Source organism: Hemicordylus capensis, chromosome 3 (genome assembly GCF_027244095.1).
Source record: "Hemicordylus capensis ecotype Gifberg chromosome 3, rHemCap1.1.pri, whole genome shotgun sequence".
Taxonomy (NCBI): domain Eukaryota; kingdom Metazoa; phylum Chordata; class Lepidosauria; order Squamata; family Cordylidae; genus Hemicordylus; species Hemicordylus capensis.
The window spans coordinates 128,121,771-128,145,716 of record NC_069659.1 but is presented as its reverse complement, the minus strand read 5'-3'; the positions used below and the strand labels follow the sequence as shown (position 1 = coordinate 128,145,716).

Below are 23,946 nucleotides of genomic sequence, written 5' to 3'. Positions count from 1 at the left end.
GCTGTTACCAGGAAGAAGGGAGTTCTTTGTTGGAATAAGCTAGGCTGGAGGTGCACAGGACGACATGTGGCCATGGAGGCTGACTGCAGGAGAATAATTCTGCAGATCCTTGAAAAACAGGAGGGCAGGAAGCTTGAATTCTCATCAGGAGTTTGGTGAGTTCAAGGCCAGGGCTTATGGTTTTGGGAAGTTTAGCCTAGGGAACAGTTTGCTTAGTCAGACTGGGTGTTAGGGATGTTATATTGCTTTGTGTGTGTGTGCTTTTGCATATTCCTGATACTGTTCTACTATTGTTTACCTGCTTTGTAATTAAAATAAGAAAAAGTAGCCCATGCCCATCCTACCTAGGGCATTACAAGACTCTATAAACATTTAAGTGTGCATTAAGACAACCTATTTTTGTAATCCAACTAACTATTCTTAATTGTAACTAAAAGCTAGAAGCCTCAGATGGAAACACTCTAGTAATTTAATAAAACTGGCTTTTTAGTTCTTTTCTTTTTACGAGCCTCTCTGAGTTGGTTTTTAACTCAGGAAAAGAGTGAGGGGCTGAAGGGGGATTTCTCTGGTGCAAACACGTCCTCAAACATTCAGCAGCTGTCAGTTTTCTCACCATGTGTAGGCTTGCACATGGAAGAATTTTGTACTTGTCCAAGAGCCAAATTAGAGTTTTTCTTTCTGGGTTATCCCACCCCAAGCCCAGAGAGTTTCTATAGACAAAAGGGGTGGTGGCAGCAGCAGCATTTTGAACCTATCGATAATACAGAATAGTTTTAGAAGAAGCCTAGCCAGGCAGCTCAGCAGGGATGATTCAACATTTCTTTTCATCATGTGAGTTTGCTCTGAGACAAAAGCTTTAATCCGCTACACAAGTACTGAATGAAGGAAAATTGGGGAAATAATCTAATTTCAGCAGTGGGGGAAGCAGACTACTTTGGGAGGTAAAGCACACTTATTCTCCTTTAGCTATGGGCCTGTTTATTCAGAATGTGGTGGAAGCTAGAGCTAAATCATGCAAACATGTTTATTCTTACTTACTACAGATAAAAGTTTTTCATTCACATAACAGGCAGATCAAAGGAGAGCGAGAGAAAGAGAGATTTGTTTGCTCTATCGATTTTCCTGGCTGCTAGACCACAGACCTGTGAAGCATTCATGAAATAGCTTCAGTGGACAAAACACAAGAAGAGAGAAACTGTACCCCAATCCACTTTTGATTTGCCCCAGCTATGGTGGATCTTCTTTCTTCCACAAGTTGTGGGATCGAGAAGACAGGCAAAACAGAGTTGGAGCTGTGTCACTCTTTTAATAGTGCTTTGATGTGCAAATTATATGCATGAAATAATCTTGTATATAGTGAGTAAGCATGACAAGTATACTTATATGTGCATTAGTGAAAGTCCATTATGATGCAGATGTGTGTGCATGTTTAAATGTGTGCAAGTTTGTTTATAAGTGTATATGCCTGTCCTTGAATGATATGCCCACACGCACAAACACACACACACACACACACACACTTTTTCAGGTTTCCAAAATGATCACTGATGTTGAAGATGTAGCATGAAGTCATTGTAAAAAGAGAGAGAGAGCAAAAACAAGACTCCAGCTCACTTTCCCTCTGATTGTAAAACACAAAAAGACAACTTTTAGATAAGGAGCAAAGTCATAGATCAGAAAAAAGAAATATACTTTACAGGCATTTTTAATAACTTTCCCTCCAATAAAAGGAGTGAGCTTTGTCTCAAATTATTACTAAAGCACACTTTGTCCTAGCAAAAGGCAATTATATCATCCAGTCTATGAACACAAGCAAAGTAATATAAAGTAATAAAAAGAAAGCACAATATGAAGTAAAATCCAGACATATTAAATTCCTTAATGAATATATAAAAGAAAAAAGAAAGGAGAAATGTGGTTTGCTTTATTGAGAAAATCCCTTTTCACATTTTTAATCGATAATAAAGTTCAGACTTCCTGACTTGTGACTTGATTAAAACATCCTGAAATCACTACTTTCACTTTTTAAAATAGCTGTAATAAGTGCTGAATGTTATTGTTCTATTATGTAGACTAATAGCCTCCTGGACAGATTATTCTCTGTGTGTAGACTGATGTCCCATTACTGACTATTCAGACAGAGAAGCTTTGTAATTTTGAAGAAAGGATTATCTTTTCCACTTGAGCATATAAATGTAAAACAAAGATTTTCTAGTGCATGTGGGATGTGGAAACCCTGCAGGTAATTTAGAGATATATTGCTATTTGCATTGAATCCACACTGTTATTGTTCATGGGTGGTTTTTTTAAAGTAAATGTTTAATGAACTATATACCGAATACAATGGCTCTAATAACATGAGAATTTAATCAGTATTTGTGGTTTGGAAAATGTATCTTTTGAGAACTATATTTCAAAATGTAGCTTTGCCTTCCTGTACTCTGCTTTTGAACCATGAGCTAACTAAAGTAAAGTAAAGTGTGCCATCAAGTTGATTTTGACTCCTGGCGCCCACAGAGCCCCGTGGTTTTCTTTTGGTAGAATACAGGAGGGGTTTACCATTGCCTATTCCTATGCAGTATGAGATGATGCCTTTCAACATCTTCCTATATCGCTGCTGCCCGATATAGTACCAGCGGGGATTGAAACTGGCAACCTTCTGCTTGTTAGTCAAGCATTTCCCTGCTGTGACACTTAAAGTGACTATGACTACTAAGCTACTGTTGACCCATTTCTGATCCAAAAGTGGGGAAAGGACTACATTTAGAAGAATAAATGTAATCAAGTCATCTTTATTAGAATTTTCACTCCAAATCTGGAGGAATGCCCAGGCAAATTCTCAGGTGCCCAAACATCCAGGCAAACATAGAAGATAGACACCTATCACTCCTTATTCCATGATCAGATGTTTCTACAACTGAATTCATTTTGGGGTAGTCCAAAAGTCTAGCCTTGCTTCCATCCTTGTCATTTCAATGCACTGGTTCTAGTCCTGTCCTCAGTAGGAATGTGCACGAACCAATTCAGAGGCCCTTTTAAGGGCTTTTGAACCAGTTCAAGCAACCAGCTGTTCAGCCGGTTCAAAGGGAGGGGGGTCACACTTTAAGGGTGGAGGAGGGTGCACTTACCCCTCCCTCTGCTTTTCCCCTGCCGGCGCTCCATTTGCTAAGGCTCCTTCAAGGCAGCATCATACCTCCCTACTGCCCCATCCCCTCCTTGCCCGGCAGTACCCAGAAATACCAGGCATGTGTGGTACACGCACGTTGGGTGGGCATGCGCATGAGTGCAAAATGCGCATGCATGTGCCTGGCATGTGCACAAGTGCCTGGTACTTCCAGGCAAGGAGGGAATGGGACGGCAGAGAGGTATGCTGCTGCCCTGAAGGACCCTTTAAAAATGGAGTGCCAGTGGGGGGGAAGCAGAGGAAGGGGTAAGTGCAACCCCCCCTGCCTTCAAACTACCCCCGCCCAGTTCTGTGCACATCCCTAGTCCTCAGGAGCAACATTCACATTAAACTCCATAACTATTGGTTCATAAAGTAACGTAATTCACAATGTACACATTCAAAACCTTTCAAAATAAATAAATAAAAGTTGCAACAAAATAAGCCACTTCTGGTTGCAACAATTCTCCATACTGTCCATTAGTCTACTTAAACACTATTCTCTACATTCTGCACAGTCTAACCTTGGCTTTAGGAAGCTACGAGGCTGCTGCTCATGTAAAAGGCAGCCGCTGGGCTGTGGCAAAAGCAAATCTCCTTAAATCCGCATGGCATGCAGGCTGTTTCTAAACCTCCAATAGACTTCCAGATTTATTTATGAACAAGTGATTTTTGGCCCGTTAAATAACGGGCGCTAGTAAGCACTCCGGGCCCCCTGCCGCCATTCCCCCTCCCGCCGCCGCCAGCCTCTATGCCACGGCCGGTCTCCCCGGCCGGGCAAGGGCCCCAAAGTCTCCCCCCCGCCCGGCTTCGGCAGTGTCACCAGGCCTCGGCGGCGGCTCCACCACCACCTCGGCCGGCTTCCCCCGCCGCCTCTTCCCCCCACCCGGCTTCAGCAGTGCGGCCAGGCTTCGGCCATGGCTCCGCCGCCACCTTGGCCGCGCCTCGACCACTTTCCCCCGCCGCCTCTTCCCCGGCTTCGCGGCGGCCGCTTCTGGCCTTTCCGAGGCCAGGGAATCAACCGCCAAACATGGCCGCCTGGTGCTGGCGGTCGTTTCTCCCTCGGCGAGTTCTGGGCATGCGCTCCGCGCATGCCCAGAACACCTGAGGGAGACACGGACACACGCCAGGAATTTGACACAGGCGCACACTTAGCCTTTTATTATAGAGGATGCATCAGCTATCAAACTCCTCATTTCCTGTTCTTAGCACATCACCCAAAGAAACTCTCAGCCACACGAGCCCATTCTGACTGTCCTTGGAGCATTTCTATGGCCCTAAGAATAGTTTATAATCAATACATTTTCAAGAAGAGATTCGGGAAGCTGCTTTCAAATTCTATCTTCACTGCCCATTTTGCCTTGTTCTGTCTTGCTGGAGTGCACTGATGCAACATAGAAATTTCCCACAGTCTCTAACTTGCAGCTGATCTACAGAGATTTACATTCTATGCATCTCTGCTTTTTATCCATACAATTCACATATAATCTATCTATATTCTTCACACACACACACACACACACACACACACACACACACACACACCCCTACCTGACCGGGTCTGCATATTTGGCAGATCATTTTAAAGAAAGAAAGCAGAATTCAAGTCTGAAAAGTGGTGGAGATGTCAGTCCAAGAAGTACAGGATTATGCTGACTCATAGATTTTATTCTGTATGCAATACAAAGATATTAAATCAAATGTAAATGCAAACCGATCTTCATTGTCATGGGCAAGGTATTAAAGGAAGGCTCCATGTTTGAGTCTTATTATGACCTTTATGGAGACTGACTTGAAGGTAAGCTACTAGCTTTGGGGGTTTTAAAAAAAATTTCTGCCAAGATCTCCTTCAGTGTCACCAACTAACACATTATCATTGGACCATCCCAGAATGTTCCAAGTTTCCAAGCATTAGGGTAATTATTAGTCTCTCATTTATTTCTGTTTTGTCAACATACATCATTACATTCACTGAAGCAGTGATGATAACATGCATGTTAACCACAACCAAAATCAGAACATTTTAACCTACCAGCAAAATAGTCTGATATAACAGAAATATAGACAGCTGCAAGGATAATTAACATGGAGCAGGCAAATTCAAGATCCCCATCACATCTACATATCAAATGCATATCCATCCATCCATTCTTATTTTATTTACCTTTTGGACAGTTTCACAAGTGACGTCAATCAGGAATTTTGTTAATGTGACACAGTAATCAGAATAGAGCCATTTTCAAATTGAATAAACACTTCATTCATTCATTCATTCAATTTTTATACCGCACTTCCAAAATGGCTCAGGGCAGTTTACAATTAAAGCAAAACCATTAAAATCAATTAACAGTTAAAACAGAGATTATAAAACACCATAAAACAACAGTTAAGCAATCAAAGCAGTTTAAAACCCTGAAAAACCAGGTTACAACATTAAAACCATTTACAACAATTTAAAAACCCTGGAAGGCCAGGCCAAACAGATAGGTTTTGAGGGCTCTCCTGAAAGCCAATAAAGAATTCAAATTACAGATTTCTGCAAGGAGTGCATTCCACAGCCCAGGAACGGCAACAGAGAAGGTCCACCTCTGAATCGCCACCAGACGTACCAGTGGTAACTGGAGACGGACCTCTTCAGATGACCTTAATGTGCGGTGGGGATCATGCAGAAGAAGGTGCTCTCTAAGGTAACCTGGACCAAAGCTGTTCAGGGCTTTAAAGGTAATAACCAGCACTTTGTATTTTGCCCGGAAACTTATCAGCAACACTTTAGCCAATGCAGAGTTCATTCAATGTTCATTTTTAAATTCAGCTTAGAGCTTTAATTGTGGAAATGACTGACAGAGAGTTTGAAGTTCAAAAATAGAATCAGGTTTATTTAGGGGTTCGGGGGTACAGGAAATAAATCTTGATTAGTAAACAACACAATATTAACTGACAAAACTAACAAGGCTAATAAATCAATAGAACTAAATTGAAGCTCATAAAGAGGTGTTTTGGCTTGAGATCCAAATTAAATCCACTCAAGGCTGGCCAGAGAAATGGCCTTAGACAACAGCTTTGGATTTAAAGAAAGTGAAGGAAAGGGGAGCCAGAGGCTACAAAGCAGAGAGTAATATACCTAACTCCATCTGGTGGGGTGTGTGCACCCTTGACTGATGTCAAGGGACCTCTTTCCTCTGGGACAGGCAGAAGGCAGGATCCAAGTGCCACATGAGGATCCAAGAATCAGGCAAAATCCAAAGAGGGTCTGATCTCGGGAGACCAGTATCTGGAGGCAACAAAGCTTGCTGCACAGATTAAGCTTGGAAACAGGGCCGAAACCTGGAGGCGACAAGCGAGATGGGCACAAGAGACCAGGCACAGCAAGATGGTGTAGCTAATGCCCAAATGCATGAACATGTATCTGGTGAGTCCAAAGAAGAGACACACGGATTGATTGTGTCTTGACTAGAAATAGACAGCATCTTGCCCTGAGGCGAAATGCTGACCACACCTTTCTGTTAGAAAGGGTGTCAACAGCAATGAACAAAAGAATACATTGTTCAATTCAAACTTTGCTGGGTGCTTCTACCAGCACAATGAAGTGAATAGGTTACGGAACCTGTGGAGGGTGGAATGAAATGGGTGCATCAGAACTTATCTTGTGGTCAGAAAGGACCTTGGGAGTGTCTAGAAATATTTTAACAAGCTTGCTTCCCGCACCCCAAGCAAGCCATTAACACTTGTGTTGGAAAAGTAGATGTGCCTGTTAGCTCTTATCTTATTCCTTCCTGATCTGAAACTACATCTGAAACTACACGCCTGTAACTCCAAATCAGGTGTGCTCCTAGAAGTCCCCAAACAGGCTATCTGGGTAACACCATCTAAAGAAATCCTGAGTGTATACCATGAGTTAATACTATGATCATTTTAAAATTTCTTTTAAAGTGCTTCTGATTATGACCGCATTCGCACATAACACAAAACTGGAGTTAAAGGGGCCTCTGGTTGAAATTTGTGTACATCCAAATGCGTGCAACCACAGTTCAGATGGAAAATGGACTCACGGTTTCCCTCCCCAGGTTGTGATTTGTACCTTTGGTCTGTAGTCAGTTTTGCCGCCTTTAATTCCAGTTCTGCAGTGCCAACATCACATCCGCATGCGGCACCGCAGTCTCACTCGTTGGCAACCGGAGTTGAGGGAGGAAGCTCCCCCCTCACTCCAGCTGCAATTGGCTGCCAGGGCTATCCTTCAGGCTAGAAGGAAGCTCACACAGCCACTTCCCCCTCCTCTCTGCAGTCCCTGAAACTGCAGTTCGCCTCATGACTGTTACATGTGAATGCAGACAGGAGAGCAGGGGATGTGGGGGCGGAACCACAGGTCCATTGCACCTGCTATTCTGCATTGTATGTTGATGTGGCCTAAGAGTCCCTCAGCTTTAGTGCTGTTGTCACCCCAACCAGAGGTTGTTTAAGATGCAAAGGACTGGGCCAGCACTCCCATTCAATAGCAACATCTAGAAGCAGTGGAATGTTGATTAGGGTTGCCAACCCTCCAGGGCAACCCAGGATATGGATTGCCAACCCTCTAGGCCAACATTAATCTCCAGATAACTATGGAAAGCAATCCTGGAGATTGTAATGTCTTGATGTTGTGAAAAATATTGGGGAGAAAAATGTCTCCAAAAATTTCAGTCAAAGTTGGCAACCTTAAGTGTGACAGAGAAGCTCGGGTTAGTCTGCTCAGAAGTTATTGTACCTGGGTACAAGACTAACATGAGCACACTGGCCAGACTTGCTCCTGCACTGGTGTGCTCTGTAGCCATGCTTCCCACTCTCCCAGAGTATACCATTTCTCACTGTCCTGTTGGGTCAAACCAAAGGTACATCTAATCCCGAAATCTCTCTCATGAGCGGTGAAGCCAGCAGGCAGTTCATACCCTGGAAGGGGGATGCTAGCAAGGGGGAAAGTGGGAAGAGGGGTGGTGCTTTGCCTTGCCCTTCCCTCTCTCAGTGTGACTGCCACTCCAGCTCGCTTGCTCACTATCTTCCCAGTATTGCACTTGTAGGAGAGTCCCTTCCTTGGAGCTTCCTTCTCCAGCAAGAAGTCTGCAAGTGAGAGGTGGGTGAGCAATCAAACTGGAGCAGCACCAGCATCAAGAGAGGGATGGGCAAGGTGAAGTTGGATGTGGCAGGCAGGGATGTTGGTGAGAGACATTGGTGAGGACAAAGAGGGGAGACAGGTGGCACTGCGGGTGAGAACAGCTGAGTGCACTCTGGGAAGAGGAAGGAGAGGAAAAAGAGGAGCAGCGACACATCAGTGGCCTTCCAAGGGTGGAAGCCATCAAATCACAAGAGCCAGAAGAGAAACAGCAGCAGAGATTAGACAGTTAGCAGCAGAGACCGGCAGCAGTAAGCGGGAGTGATGCCTGCATGTGCCACCCTGTGGCCTACTCACTATGTAAGGCTATCACCTCTTTTTGCCTCATGGCAGAGCTGCCCCTGATAAGACCAAACCCTCAAGACTTCTAAATAAGCATAGGTGTGAGAGGCAGTTGATGTGTTTGGGAGGGTCACTACTGCCTGAGGAGGAAAGGGAAATCAGCCAGGTTGCTCCCAGGTAGGGCCGCCAACATTCCACTGCCCGAATAAGGAACATGAAGCAGGGAGTTTGCTGGAGTAATTGGGAGCCTCAGTGCTGTATAGGTTTTTACCACTGTCAACTTACTATGGCATAAGTTACAATTTAGATTGCTGCCCCTCTGCTTATTGATATAACCATGCTTAGTCAAAGTGGGTGTAATGTAATATTGTTTTCTAGAAAGAGAAGCATTGTTAGCCAGTAAAAATAGGTTTCACACATGAGCACTACCTAGTAGTCATCGCTTGCATTATTTTCATGATCCTAATGCCTGGATAATGCTATGTTAGTCAATCATTGATGGCTTTTAATGTTAATGTGTTTGTTAATGTCCCAATATGGGACTGTTGGCAACCCTAGTCTGCCGCCCACCAGAACCACAGAGTACTCTGGTAGGGAGGGAGAAGGGAAAGGAGTTGGAGCTCATTAATTATTTCATGATTAGTGAAAATAACTGGTTTGATCTGAGCCATAGGTTCTTTCCATTAGCTGAAAATAAGAGACTAGTGGCATCCACTGAAATAAGGGACTGTTGGCAACCCTACTCCCACGCACCGGTGGCTGATGGTGCTGCTCAGGGGCATAGCTACAATTGAACAAGTGGAGGGATAAATTGCCCAGGGCCCCTGAGTGGGCTGCTGGCTAGGTGACAACTTGCTTTTTGCTCTCCCCCTAGCATCTGTCTGAAGAAGAAGGCAGGGGCTGCATGGGAGCCCATCTTCACTTTTTGTCCCAGGGCCCACTCCAATCTTGCTACACCCTGGTGCTGCTGTAAGAAAAAGACAAGGAGAAGAAGGTTGGCGGTTTTACCCACAGCCTTCGTTGTGCATACAAGAGTTCTGAGCAAAAACAAGGACCTGACAAGGATTCAAAATCGATAATTTAGCAATACTGAGAAGGAGCAACTCTCAGTTGTTCCAGGAAAAGGCATGTTGAGGTGTTGCATTCTATCCAGGATCAGTTATGTTTTGTTGTTTGTCCCAGTAGGAATCCTGTTGAGAGTGTGAACAGTGGAGTCCAGGAGGAAGAGGGAAGGATGGAGAAGGAGAAAATGGAGTTGTTTCTGAATAAACTCTTAGTTAAATCTATATAAGATTACTTTGTGTTTGTGAGGGAAGCCGCTATAAAACAGAAGGTCTCTTCCTCTGCCTTTCTGCCTCTGCCCCTGGTTCTCTCATACAAGGAAATGTCATGGTCATCACTGCCAAGGGAGAGGGGGTCAATTCAACTGATCAAGGAATAGGCATGTGATGGTATCTTGGTCTCCCTACAACCCCAGTTCTATAAACCAAAGGATTGTGCCTTTAAACAAAACATATTTCCCATTTATGTTACTGCCACAATTAGTACACATGATATGTTCAGTGTGTGTGTAATCAGAGGCATTTCTGTCTTCATTTTTAGCATGCCATTTATATAAAACAACATAATCATTTGCAATAAACAGATGTGTGTGTGTGTGAATATGGAGTATTGTGTAATAGGTTTGTGTTTATTGTAATCTAAGGCTTACGTTGTGTTTGATAAGTGAACACTCAATAGCTCCCTATCTCTAGTCTCTTTATAATGGATAAAAAATGTTTTTTGATTTACATTTTGTAAAAAGTTTAAACCACTTGACAAACAGTTCATTGTACTCATGCAGTTCACGGCTGCCACTTGTTTGGAAAAATGAAAGGCAAGTTGAAAAATGCACCTTTTCCATTTTCATCTCTAATTGAATCCTCCCTTGACCCCTTTATTCCCCATGGCTGTATTTCAGGTTTTGATGATAAGAAAAAGAATTTTGTATTTGGATAATACAATTTTCTCACTTGCCTTCAGCGACCTTCAGTTCAATTTCCTCTCCCCAGAGACACTGTATATTATGGAATTGAACCAAATTTCTTATTCATAGAAAAAAAAGTTCCAATTTAATCTGAATATTCAGCATTTTACAGTGGTCAGGGTGATGGATGGCATATTGAAATGCTTTTGGTTTAGGTAATCAAATGGTGGAATTCAGACTTGTACTGAGGAAAAAAATAATGAAGTCTATTCAATATTCTCATAAGGTGCAAAAATGCACATTACACAGGGGAAGAGAAGCTTTTTCTTATTACCTTACTGATAACATCTCCATTGCAAAAAGTACAAGCAGGAATTAAGAATTTATGTGGGTTAGAACATTTGTAGAGCAGCTGCTGCAGAGAGGATCAGGAGGAGGGTCCATTTCAAAAGAATGTGTTCTAAAACACTAAACTTGTACACATTAGCAATCATAAATATAGGTCTACTGCAATGATTCACATTTCCTTAAAAGGCTTGGCGGCCAGGGTGTGTGTGTAATAGTTAAGTTTTAACAATGATTTCTGGGACCAGAACATTTTGATATAAAATGTATGGTTCATCTTTAGAAAAATGTGTTCTTAATGCCACAATTCTGAATATAATTAGGGATAATCCCAATCTGGAAAATCCAGCCCTTTTGAAATAATGTGAACAGCAGAAGGAGTTTGTGTACAGCCCTCTTCCACTTAATGGAGTATGCACAGATGTTCTTAGTGTTTGGTCCAAATATATGTAGTTCCATTTGGTCCATGAGGCTCTTCCACATGAATCTGTTTCCAGATAATAATTTAGCAGTAATCCTGTGCACACTTACTTGGGAGTAAGTGCCACACTGAAAAGTAATCTTGATCAAACCAAACTAAGTGAAATTGTTAAAATGTGATATTTCAACAAAATATCATCGCGATATAGGAAGATGCTGAAAGGCATCATCTCATACTGCACAGGAGATGGCAATGGTAAACCCCTCCTGTATTCTACCAAAGAAAATCACATGGCTCTGTGGTCACCAGGAGTCGACAATGACTCGACAGCACAATTTTACTTTACTTTATAGTATATGCCACTTTTCATCAAAAAAATTCTGAACATATTTTACATAAAAAACAATAATAATAAGATAGTTCCCTGTCCTCAAAGGACTCACACTCTAAAACAAAAGAAAACAAAACAAGGTGAACACAAGTAACAGTCATCAAGGGATGCTGTGCTGGGGTTAAGAAGGAACAGTTGCTCTCCTCCTACTTAACAGAAAAATAATCATCAATTTGAAAGGTGCCTCTTTGCCCATTTATCAGGGAAAAGTGTTGACAATACTGAGCTAAATGGACCAATGGTCTGACTCAGTATAAAGCAGCTTCCCATATTCCTATTTGTGTCCAAGCCCACAGCTTGCTTCAGAGGTGAGGTGAGAACAAACATGCCAAACCCTGAGCTGAGCACTCCAGACCCAAGGCAAGACTCCAGATCAAAGATGGGTGTCTTAACAGAAAAGAAGTAACATCTGGCTGTACTCTTTCCCTTCCATCCAAGACCACTGTCACTTGCCATGAACACGAGATTCAACAGCATGATCAACCAAACCAGCTGCAGGGATGGGTATTAAACTTAAGGGAAGCTGTTCATGTCTTCTTAGTTTAACACAATTGAAAGCCAAACAGTAAGGCTCTCCACATGAGCAGTGTGGAGTGCCTAAGAGGGTTCAGTGGGGAGAGCAGGCTTGACCTGCTCTCCCTGCAGATAAGCAGGCAGCTCGCCCTGGGCGGCCGGATCAGCCACCCACATGATTACCGGTGCTGTCATGGAGCCGGTTGGGGAGGTGGAGATTGGGGTGGGGGTGCTCCTGGCCCCCAGAAATCCCAGCGTGCATGAGTTTGTGGGGCATTCTGGGGAGCCCCCCAATGCTGGGAAGCGTGTTGTTGTCTCCTGTTCTGGGGTCTACTCGTGAATCGCCATGGTGAAGAGCCTCACCACAGTGATGCACGATCAAACAAATGGGGTCAGCAGAGCACACACTCCGCTAACCTTGGGGGGGCGGGGGAGGAATTAAGTGGGCTTGCCGCTTTAGCCCGGTTTCCACTGCGCATGAGAATAGCCTCTACCTGTTTCATTAACAGTGTGCCTGGGCCTGTCTGGCAGCTTTTCCTTCCTAAATAGTAGCTGCAAGGCAGAACCAGATCAGGACCATGGCACTGTGGAATCTCTGCAGAGCTGTGTGGGCTCCTTGTATCCTTCTCTCCCACCACCCACCGAGTGTGTCATTCAGGGAAGAGAGACGAGAGAGGGTTTCCACCAGGGATACAGATCCCTCCCCAAGTGTCTGAGGAATGTTAGCTTTATTTACTGAACTCCCTCAACAACAACAAAGCTCCCGATCTGACCCTTGCAAGCAAAGGGAGCCACTTCCCTGAACTGGAGGGCAGGTGCTGCTGCCAGAGAGGGAAAATAGTGCCTAGGGCAAGCACTGAAATTGTGCCCTTGTCCAAACAGGAATGATGGGACTTGTAGTCAACAATATCTGGAAATCCCTGTTAAAAGGAACACTGTACCATCTAGGCATGGTTGTTGATCAAAACCTGAAAACATGAGCCATCTCTGTAAAAGACTTAGAACAACAGTCAGGAGTTATGTGAGGATTCCAAGTGTCATTTTCTCTGTCTCATATCATGCTTTTTAAAAAAACATGACTTTGTCTTAGACTAGAGGATCACCTGCCCAAATAGCCACTAGCAAAATAGGGGAAGAAGAAGGTGGTGGTGGTGGTGGTGGTGGTGGTGGTGGTGTGTGTGTGTGTGTGTGTGTGTGTGTGTGTGTAAACCAGTGAATGATTCCTGCCAGCCTTTGTCTTATGATGACTGTTGGCTCATGATGGGGTATATGTGCATTCACCACATTAGTGCTTACTTTTACACCAGGAGGGAGGAGGATACATTAGTTTGCCACACTAGATAGAGGAATTTTCAACAGGAGCAGACAGCCAAGTTCTGCCAGGGCCAAAACAAGCCCCTGCCCGACTAAGAAATCGTTGTAATTTGCCCCTTCCCATCACAAGCAGTGTGCTGTTCTTTTATTATTGATTCTAAATCTCAGATATCCCAGTCATGGATGGAAAATTCAATGTCAGTTTACAAGAGACACATTTTCTACATGGAAGTTTCTTCTGTGCAGGTGTTGTGCAGAAACCCATGTGTAGTGAATGCCAGGGGCATAGCAAGGTTGGAATGGGCCAAGATGAGATTTTAAAATGGGCCACCAGCCCCTCAATGTCCAGGGCCTCCAGGCCCCCCAGGCCCCCAAGGATTTAAGTCTGATATTTCAAAATAAGTATGCTGCCTGGAAATACATTTCACTGAATACACACACGGACACTTCACAATATATAGTGATATACATTGAGTAATATATATTTGTGCTACTTTTAATGCCTAGAACACACCAGAAACACTAATTATTAAAATGGCCTCCTTGCTGCAGATTAGCAAAGGAGACTTTCAACCATGCAGGGTGAGCCTATGTTTGTTTTCTCAGAATTCTTGAACAAATTCAGTAAAGTTTGATTCCAGGAGGTTTTTCACATGAGGCTTTTAAAGCCCTTTAACACACATCTCCTCTGGAATGGAGATGCTGCATTCACATGTTGGCCAGATGTACCCTGAAGTCCTGTGAGTTATTGGAGAGCAGTTCACACACAAGAAAAATAAAATAAAATAAAGCACAACACATGCTTCACAGTTCTCACTCAGACGTTCTGGGTTGCAAAACAACTTGAACATAAGTGCATTTATACATGAATGAATGAATATAATATTGTTTGTTCCAGAAGTTTTTGTAATTTTCTGCCATGAAACAAGCAACAGGCCTTTTTAGATAGTAAAAAGCCAGAAATTTAAAGCCAGAAATTTTTCAATCTGTTTTAAATTAAATATTCAGAGACTTCTCAGTCTCCCCCCCCCGCCATATCAAAGCCCTATGGCAAGCAGATCCCTATATACCTGGGATGGTGGGCGGGGGGGGTAACCACAAAAAGGAATTCACAGTCTACCTTGCAAAAGCTGTGTTGGATGGTCTGGGCAGAGAGTCTGCTGCAGAGAACTCTTCCATCCTGCCTCCTTCCTGGCTTGCGGGGGAATGCCAAGTTCAGGCTTCAGGGAGGCCTACACGGAGGCCTCTCTGGAAGCCCCGCCCACCTGCCAATCAGCTGAGCGGCGGGGAGAGAAGAAGAGCTCTCTGCAGTTTACAGGCCACTCGGATTCTAGGCCAGAGCCAGAGGGCAAGGCAAGCAGGATGGCAAGTGGCTGAGGGGCCCTGGGGCCGGGCCAGTGGGCAATGGGGTGGGGGTGGCAGGAACTGGTGTGGCGCCCCCTCCTCAGTGGCGCCTAGGGCATGTGCCCTGGCTGCCCCCCCAAGTTCCACCCTTGCATGCAGGTGGTGTGCCTTTCTCTTGACAAAATGCATCCTTTCTTGCCTCGTTGCAGGCACTGTCATGGTTAGGTGTGCAGTGGCTTGTGATATCCATGTTGAGATCTGATTTGGCAATTTTGCTGAGCCAAGGCAAAGGGATGTGTATTAGTTGCTAGGCAACAGCAAGGGACTTTCAGCTGCTGTTTTGTTGGCTCCCCGACCCCTGGGCCAAATATCCCATTTGCTTTTGGAGTTGGCCCTGGGCTGGCATATATTGATACAGATATGAACTATTCTCTATCAGAAGAAAAGAGAGAGAGAGAGAAACTATTTGCTAAATGTGCTTTCAAAATTCAGCCACCTGGTCTTGGAAAAATAAGGAAATTCTATAAAAGTAGTTCCATTTTTATTAAGGAGCATCCAAAACAATCATATCTCCTGGAGCTGCATATTTCTCTTAAGTTAAAACAATTAGTAGACTAAATGTTGGTCACTCTGGCCAGGAAATTGAATCCTTTTAAGAAAATCAATGTATGACCATCCAGTTAGCATAATGTTAATAAAATGTAATAATGGTGTCAGGATTACAGAAACTCTCTCTTCACTTTTAAAAGGAAACTGACATTGAAGATTGGATGATATTCCTGAATCATTGCCAGAGTATCAAGCTTGTTGCCTAGAGCTGTCTGAATCAGGTGCACCATTTGTCTGAAACATCACCTCTTTGCATTACTGCATTCATGGGCACAGCACTCCCATGGTGATGTGTTGTTCTAGGTGCAAACACTCAGCCCAATGTATCCCTTTAAGAAGGCATCTTCTGTTGATTCTAATGATTCTTCTCAGTGCATGCACAATGAGCCTCAAGAGCAAACATATTCTTGTCCTTACACTTGACCATCTTTAAGGGCTGTTAGAGATGGTCAAGGACAGGCATTCGACCACTGAGTTGTGTAGCTAATGCAGTGATCCCTGCATTGCTGTCTTATTTCATTGTCATATCAAATCTAACATCTGCAGTGACAAGTGCTGTCTTTCAGGCTTTCCTTCTTCTCTCTTCTCCGGCAGAAAAACAGCCTGGAAGCTAAAGGTCTAATCTCATTGCTGATCCTGCATTTGGGAGGAAGCCTGCTATGTAAGGGGCCTCTTCATTCTCTTTCCCTGAAGTATCAGCAGGGATGGATTGCCCTGGGTGGAGGTCTGATACAGAGCTCTCGTGATATAAAGGTGGTCTCCTTGGGTTCTTTTGCCAGAGTACAAGCAAGGCTGGAAGGTCCTGGGAGGTGGCCTGATATGGAGGCTGCCTTTTTTGGTTCTTTCCTGTCATGCTCTACAGAGAGCCACCCCCACGGCTTTTCTTCCTGCAAAGGAAATGGAGGTGCCACCTCCTAGCTGTACCCCCAGGGCCAAATCAGTCACTCAGTTTGACTCCGCCTGGATCTAAGCCTCCAGCTGCTGCTTTGGCTCTTGGTGGAAAATAAGAGGGCTGGAGAATAACATTTGGCCTCGAACTTGGGCCTTCCAGCTGTTGTTTGATTACAGCTCCCATAGTCCCCAGTAGTCGCAGTAGCCAATAGTCAGGGTTGATGGGAACTGTAGCCAAACAGCAGCTGGAGGGCTGGAGTTGTGCAGCCCTGCCCTAAAATCAAGCTTCCTCTTCCACATCACCATTCCATCCTCTTCCACACGGGGCAGATCCCTCTTCAGGGCCAAAATCCAGCCTCCTAGCCATACATGTTGGGACAGACAAGCTCTGTATGAGCCTCCTGGCAAGGAACTGTCTATCTTGAGCTACATCTTGAACCTCTCAAACATCTCTTGGCCCTGAGTGGACTGGCCAAGAGAGTCTTTTCTGTAGCTGAGTTTGACCCAAAGACCTTTTTACCCAACTCTACCCAAAGAATATTCAAAGCAAGACAAATGTATTTTCTTTAAAATAAAACATTTTAATTTTTAAACAATAAATATGCAAGTTTTATTGCTGTTCTATCTCTACATCCTATTAAAACAAATATTTAATTTAAAAAATATACACAGCATTTTATTGCTACTTATGTAAATAGTAGCACAGTTGTCTCTTTTAATTTGCCTTCCCCTTCTTCCTCAGCAACGTCCAGCTCCCTTGGAGGAACCACGATCCCCATAGTGGCTTCCACCCTGGCCAGTCTACTCCTTAGCCGCCTCAATTGTCCCCTCAGTGCCTTGAGGCTTTGTAAGCATTCCTGGCAGCTGCAGAGGTCTCTTTGGCCTTGAAGGAGAGAAAATAAACAGGGTGAAGGGGTCTGTCCTCCACCATGTAAGTCCCTGCACGGACTTCTAGTCCCCTTCCATGCCCAGCACAGACTCCTCCTCTCTGTCTTGAAAACCCTCCATGGCTATGTACCGCCCCCCCCCCCCCGGTGAACTTGCACCTCGTCAGGTTGATTTTTGCTCTTCGAGGTTCTCTGTCTTCAGGAGCCACCTGAAGGTCTCCTGCTCTCTAAAACAACTCTTTCTCTTCCCTCTCGCTGACCCTTGGGTCTGGAACAGCCACTCAGATGTGGCCCCTCGTCTCTCTCCTATCCCTCCAATGATACCTGAAAACCCACCTCCACTTCACAGCCTTTGGCATAATGCCTCAGTAGAGGCAGCTCCATCAGCTTGAATTGAATGCCCCTTATGCTTTCCTCTCCCATTCCTCCTCTTCCTCACTTCTCTCTCCAAAGCCAAACTTTAGACTGTATGCTCTTGGTAGCAGGGAACTTTTGCCCATGTATATTGATGACACTATAAGGAGGATTTGCAATATGCACAATTGTATATCATCCTCCTTGGTTTCCTGTTTCATCTCAGCTTAAACTCAAAAGGGCTGATATTTGTTTTCCTTTTAGCATTCATATTCTGCTCTTCCTCAAGCAGCTCAGGGAGGTTTATACATGGTTATTTTTTCCTCACAATAACCCTAAGAGGTAAGTTAGGCTGTGGGACAAGTGACTGGCCCAAAGTCACCCAGAGAGTTTCATAACTGGATGAGAATTCAAACCTGGGTCTCCTTGGTCCTAAGGAGGTACAGCTGAAATACATACACATCTTTCCCTCACTTGCCCCCACCTCAGCTTCCCTCTACTTCTTCTATTGTATCCCTGCCTCTGTTTTTAGACTATAGGTTTTTTAGATTGTAAAATCACAATGAGGATGGAAAAGGTAGAGGTTATGGCGTGCTGACTCTGTGAGACTTACGGTCACGCAGCTGATGGACCTGCATATCTACCAAACTCTGCAGAGTTTCTTTCACATTGCTGAGGTGCGGCTCCAGAGGAGGTGGGGAAGGAGGAGGAGGTGGAGAGGGATGCAGGAGGAGGGAAGAGGTGGAGGGTGGGATGGAGGCAACCTCAAGGGAGGCAGAGGACAATGATGAATCAGACCCAGAGGGCTGGAGAAGTGCAGCAGGGCCTGCAGGAACATCTGCAAGAGAGAAGAAGAAGCAGGAGGTCAGCTGCAAAGGCTGACATCCTATCACACCCACCATCACTTGCCCTCACTGCTCACTCTGAGAAGCTGCTTGGATTACAGGCACTGGAGCTTGGACACATGAAAGACAGAAAACGAAGGAACACTTCAGCAAGCACTGGCAACCCACTCACAGGCCTCCCCCCCGAAACCTTAGATGCAGACTCAAATCAAGCATTTCAACATGAAATAAACAAAAGAGCCGTTCTTAGCCCAGCAGCAATTTCAGGGGCATGCTGTGAACATACCTTCCCTTTCCCACCGCTGCAGCCGAACTTCACTGCGGATGAGCCTTGTCCGCGTGTGTCCGATTTGCAGGTTGATGGCCCGGAGAGAATGAGGGAACTGTTGGGAAATGCGGCAAACCCTCAGTTCTGCAACAAAGAGAACAAAAAGGAACAAATGTTGTATGTGCTGACCAGGCTGAGTACTGGTGACTTGCAAAAAGGGCAGTGTTAGGGCTTAGTCCATCATCTGGGCTGGGTATCGTCAACTGCCGCTGATCTTTGTGCTGGGTGTATATGCAAAAGGTTTCTGAGGTGTCGCAATACTTACGCTGCTGGACATAGTCATGCTGTAACCCTTTGAGGAGTTCTACTTCTTGCGGAAGATAATTATCAGCAATGGAAGGCTCTAGTAAGGGTTCTGGCACAGAAGCTGCTTCCTTTGGAGTGTCTGTGAGGATGGAAGGATCTGGCACTGAGGTATCCTCAATGAACACTTTCCCCAGTAGGTCATTGGTGATGCAAGGTGTTGGAAGGGGTTCTGGCATTGTGGTTTCCTCAATGAGCTCTTCCTCCAGGATGTCGTTGGTGATGCGAGGTGCTGGAAGAGGTTCTGGCATGGAGGGTTCCTCAGTGAGCTCTTCCTCCAGGATGTTATTGGTGATGTGAGGTGCTAGAAGGGGTTCTGGCATGGAGGATTCCTCAATGAGCACTTTGCCCAGGATGTTGTTGGTGATGCGAGGTGCTGGAAGGGGTTCTGGCATGGAGGGTTCCTCAATGAGCCCTTTCCCCAGAGTGTCCCCCAAAACATTGGGGAGTCCCCCAGAAAATGGTGCAACATGGGTTGGGTTTCTGGGATGACATGAAAGAGAGGAAATAAAGCAGGAATCAGGAAATGATCGTGGCTTGTAGGCCTGATAGAAATGGCCTCCCTTTTCTGCCTAGGTTAGCCAGCTGGGAAGTAGCCTGGGATTGTGGGTGAGGTGGGCCACCCAAGGAAACAAGCAAGGAATGAAGAGGAGTACATTGCATAGCACTGACTAGCAAGACAGCCCTCACCAAGTACACTTCTGAAGGGAGTGCAATGGCCAGGCTCTGCCTGCTGTACATACAAGTGCAGCTGCCTTCTACCAAGTCATTCTCTTGGCTCTCTTTGCCCTACTGTGGCTGGTAGCCACTCTTGGGCAGAGGCCTTTTCCTAGCTAGCTAAGATCCTTTAACAGAAGATGATGAAGTCTCAACAGGAGACCTTGTGCATGCAAAGCAATTGTTCCACTACTGGGCTATGGGCTCTCCCTTCTCTGTGAGGAAATAAGCTTCTCCTTTGAGCAGAATGGGAGCTGATGGTTGACATGGACTATCTCTGGTTCACGAACCAACCGCCAGTTACAGCCTCTTGGCCTAGTGGGGTGGGGGGTCTTGAAAATCTGCCTGGATGCCATAAGCAGGAAGCATAGCTGTGATCTCAGGAATGCGGGCCTGGCTCCTAGAGGTAGAAAACTGTGGTCGGAGAAAGAAAGAGTCTTTGGACCAAGCTCAGAGCACATTGGCCAGGAAATGTTGCCCTTGTTTTCAGGTGATCCTCCAATTCCATCTTGACCCATGTAATTGTCAAAAAATGAGATACTTTGGAAATAATTAGCTTCCTCTTCTTGAAGGCAGGGAGAAAAAGACCCAGAGGATGTTTTGGGGCTGGGTGTGGGCAAAGGGTTCTCGCAGGACTTTTTCAAAAGTGCACAACCTCTAAAGGAGAATGACCAAACCTGCCTGCCTGCTGCCACAGCCCTTTCCCCATCTCCTCCTTGAATGGAGGATAGCTAGATGTGACTCACAGAGCACCCCCGCCCCAGTCTCCTCTAACACTTTCGGCTGCATCAACAGCAAAGGATAGAGGTGGCTGAACCTGCCCTCCTGCTATCCATCCATCAGATGGATGTCTACCCATCTCTCCCCATTGTCTAAGAGAAACAGTTCTCCAAGGAGGCTTTCCCTGGGGGGCTGGGGAGCCCTGAGGAGAAGCAGGCACTCTCATCATCCACTTACCTGTCAGTGCCCCCTTTTCATCTTCATCCCTGCAGAGATAAGAAGAAATATTCTTAGTAGCAAATCACAGGAAAGAGAGGGTCTCCTCCCCCAGTAATACTAGGGGTATTACTAGTATTACTAGAGGTATTACTAGTATGTGCCCTCCCTCTAATTTTAATTCACATGCAGCCAAGTATGTCCTCTCCCCTAATCCTTCTAGCTGGCCCTGCTAATTTTGGATGATTCCATAGTTGGGAGCAGTGAATGTAATTGCCGTTGAATGTCACTCACTGCATTTTGCTCAGAGTATTTTTCATTGAGGATTCACTGGTTGTGGCGGGGCGGGGGGGTGGGCCTGCTCTCATAGTTCACAGTCATGAGGCCAGCTTTCCCACCCCTCTCCAGTGTAGTTTCCCCACTTTTTAAAAAGTCCCCCCCCAAAGGGACACATACATGCTGTTTTGTGTTTTAAATAGGAGGGAGGCAGCCTGCCAAAGGTATCAAGGGGACAGTTGACGAAATTGGCATTTGATTCAGCAGCCAATTACTGGCATTCTGAACATGGAAAGGAGATGGGCTCACCTTGATGAGGCAATATATGCCACACCTGGGTTTGGGCTATGTCTGAACACCTCCCCCTCATCCCTTCAGCTGGCCACACCAGAGCCAAAAGCATTAAGAGGAGTCAAGGGTAGAAAAGAGAGCAACTCACTTTGGTTCTGCCTCTGGGTGAGACCTATGGGAACATGAAAGAAGAAAAGGTTAGGCATGTTCTTGGAAATAACATGGGGGTGCTGGGGGGCAGCTTTTGAAGTCAGCTTCAACTGGTGGGCAGGATTTCCCACAACCCCCCAAGTGGGCCCACAGGAGCCAGCCAGTAGCTCTGGAGTGATACAGCTAGGACCTCCAAGCTTAAGAAACACAGTGGAAATCCAAGCAGGTGACCTTCGAGGGCCGCCTGCATTTCAGGGAGAAGCTGTGTGGTATGAATAGTGGTGGTGAACTTGTGACCACTGAAGTTCCCACAGGGAGCACAAACACATGTGAACACAGCAGGCTGGGCTTCAGTTCTCTGCCCAGACAGGCTAAAACAACGGAAGGGCATCTTTAAAAACCAAGTCCACACCGCCATTAGATTTTGCTTCACCCACCATGCCAGAGACATACCTGCAGGCCACACATGACCAACAGCCACCCATCTTGACAACTAAGTTGATAAGCTGCTAATAAACTGACAGCTGAAGACAGCCAATTTATCGAAGATGCTTCAGCTGATCTAAAACGCTGCCAAGTGAGCCTGCTGCAGAATCTTCGCAGGTTTCCAAGGGGAACCATGATGGCAGAATTCTGTGGCTGACTGTGAAGTCACAAGTTACTGTTACTGGTCATGCTGGCTCTGGTTTGAATCCAAACACTGTCTTGGGGGTGCAGCTCAAAGTGTCAGAGCACCAGGGGCGAATCATCCCAGTCCTGCCCTCCCTGCTCCCCACATGTCACTTTCTATTCATTTGACTTTCCCCTTCTGTTAACAAATTCTGAAGGAAGGGGATGCTTGTGGATACGGGTGGGCTGCAACTGCTGCTTGTACAGTAGGACACAAAGTTTATAATAAGCCTTGCATGAGTCCTCTGTAACATGTAAGAGGGTTTTTGTTTTGTATAATTTAAGCGAGGAGTGGCAGCTGGGGAGTAAGCTTAGCAAGACTTGCCTACCTGCTCCCCTGGTGTTGTCCAAAGTGACCGCTGGGCTTGACTATTCAGCCCAGTGGCTCTTGATAACTGCGAGGCGCTCCAGCGTGTGGCATCATAGGCTTGTGGCAATCTATTTTAACTGCACCCGTGCGCTGTAGCACCTCGCAGTAAACAAGAGCCTCTGGGCCGAATGGACAGGCCGAGTGGTCACTCCAGTCACCACCACTGGCAGGGGGTGGTGGAAGGCAAGTCCTGCTCAGCTCACCCCCCGGCCCACCCCTCAGCCACACATGCCATGGTGGCTTGAATTATGCAAAAACAAAAAACAGAGGCGTGGCATGGCAGGTGCAGGGTGGCAGCTGGAGGCACCCCAATTGCCTAGGTGCATCCCTGGCACGGGGAAGGGTGGACCTGCTCTCATAGTTTACAGTCATGGGGCCAACTTTCCCACCCCTCTCCACAGAAGTTTTTCAACTTTTTAAAGAGTCCCCCCCACAAAAAATTAGTTAAAATAAAGGACATGTTTCAGGTGAAAGAATGTCAACAAAAAGAAGAAGGACCTAGGTGAGTCCAATAGAAACTCTATATTGCACCACAAGAACCCACCCACACAAAACCTTTGCTGTATGCAATATTAAATAAATCTGTAAAAAGACATTAAGGGGACACAATCAACTGCAACCTAATATTGTAAGGATTTTTCTCAAAACATACCAAAGGATGAAAGTTGCTGGATATTTAATATATACTGTTTTAGAATTACCCACATATATACTCAAATCAATATATAAATCCTTAAAATCATCAAAATTCACATATACATACACATTAAAATAACCAATAATACCCATTATGTTAATATTTCATATGGGCTAATACATAAAATCTAAAAGCACCCAACTATTCTTTCAATAATCCCTTCGTTTTATAGCTTCATGAGTTCCAAACTTCCAAAAGGTGCACAAATGCAAAGAAGGGGTCACAAAACTCTATATGGACTTCTTGTACCACATGTGCTGATATTTTAAAATCCACATCCATAAGTAGCTTCCTCTGTCTCAAAAAGGTGATAAAACCAGCTCCACATTCTACAATGCATGTGTAAGCACTCCTTTCTGTACTGAGCTGAAAATGCCATCAGATAAATTCTGATTTTCTTTATATGTATAGCCCTATTCAGATGTTAGATTATGTTCCAATTTTTTTTTTTAATGGCTGAAAACAAAATGGCCACCATGCATGATCAAATGGCCTCTGCGAGGCCTGGCATGGCCTAGGGACTCACAGAGGCCATTTGAGCATGCACGGTGGCCATTTTGTTTTTGGTGGCCCTTTTAAAACTTTTTTTTAATTTTTAAAAATGGCGCCCCCCTTCAAGTGGTGCCCGGGGCACATGCCCTGCCTGCCCCACCCTAGATACGCCCCTGGCTGCTGCTCCTTCTCATTGTGTCCTGCCCTTTGCCTGCTCAAAAAGCAGGGAAGATGGAGTAGCAGGAAGTG

At 45.2% G+C, this 23,946-nt stretch overlaps 2 protein-coding genes across 6 annotated transcripts in view; both read right to left on the bottom strand.

Annotated features, from left to right (window-relative positions):
* Nucleotides 1-14,751, bottom strand: part of LOC128349422 (cohesin subunit SA-2-like) — a 68,158-nt gene extending 53,407 nt beyond the window's left edge. For both annotated transcript variants that reach the window (XM_053305656.1, XM_053305658.1), the window contains exon 1: nucleotides 14,659-14,751. In XM_053305656.1, the coding sequence (XP_053161631.1) occupies nucleotides 14,659-14,717 (59 nt within the window). In that variant the 5' untranslated portion in view covers nucleotides 14,718-14,751. The remainder of the gene's footprint in view (nucleotides 1-14,658) is intronic.
* A 2,149-nt stretch (nucleotides 14,752-16,900) lies between these two features.
* Nucleotides 16,901-23,946, bottom strand: part of LOC128349835 (uncharacterized) — a 69,311-nt gene continuing 62,265 nt past the window's right edge. For 3 of the 4 annotated variants that reach the window (XM_053306901.1, XM_053306900.1, XM_053306903.1), the window contains exons 2-7: nucleotides 21,468-21,491; nucleotides 20,774-20,802; nucleotides 19,062-19,582; nucleotides 18,755-18,880; nucleotides 18,237-18,461; nucleotides 16,901-17,265 (exon numbers count right to left, since the gene is read on the bottom strand). In XM_053306901.1, the coding sequence (XP_053162876.1) occupies nucleotides 17,069-17,265; nucleotides 18,237-18,461; nucleotides 18,755-18,880; nucleotides 19,062-19,494 (981 nt within the window). In that variant the 5' untranslated portion in view covers nucleotides 19,495-19,582; nucleotides 20,774-20,802; nucleotides 21,468-21,491 and the 3' untranslated portion in view covers nucleotides 16,901-17,068. Of the gene's footprint in view, nucleotides 17,266-18,236; nucleotides 18,462-18,754; nucleotides 18,881-19,061; nucleotides 19,583-20,773; nucleotides 20,803-21,467; nucleotides 21,492-21,922; nucleotides 22,218-23,946 lie in introns of those variants that run through there. The other variant, XM_053306902.1, reaches the window with a different exon arrangement.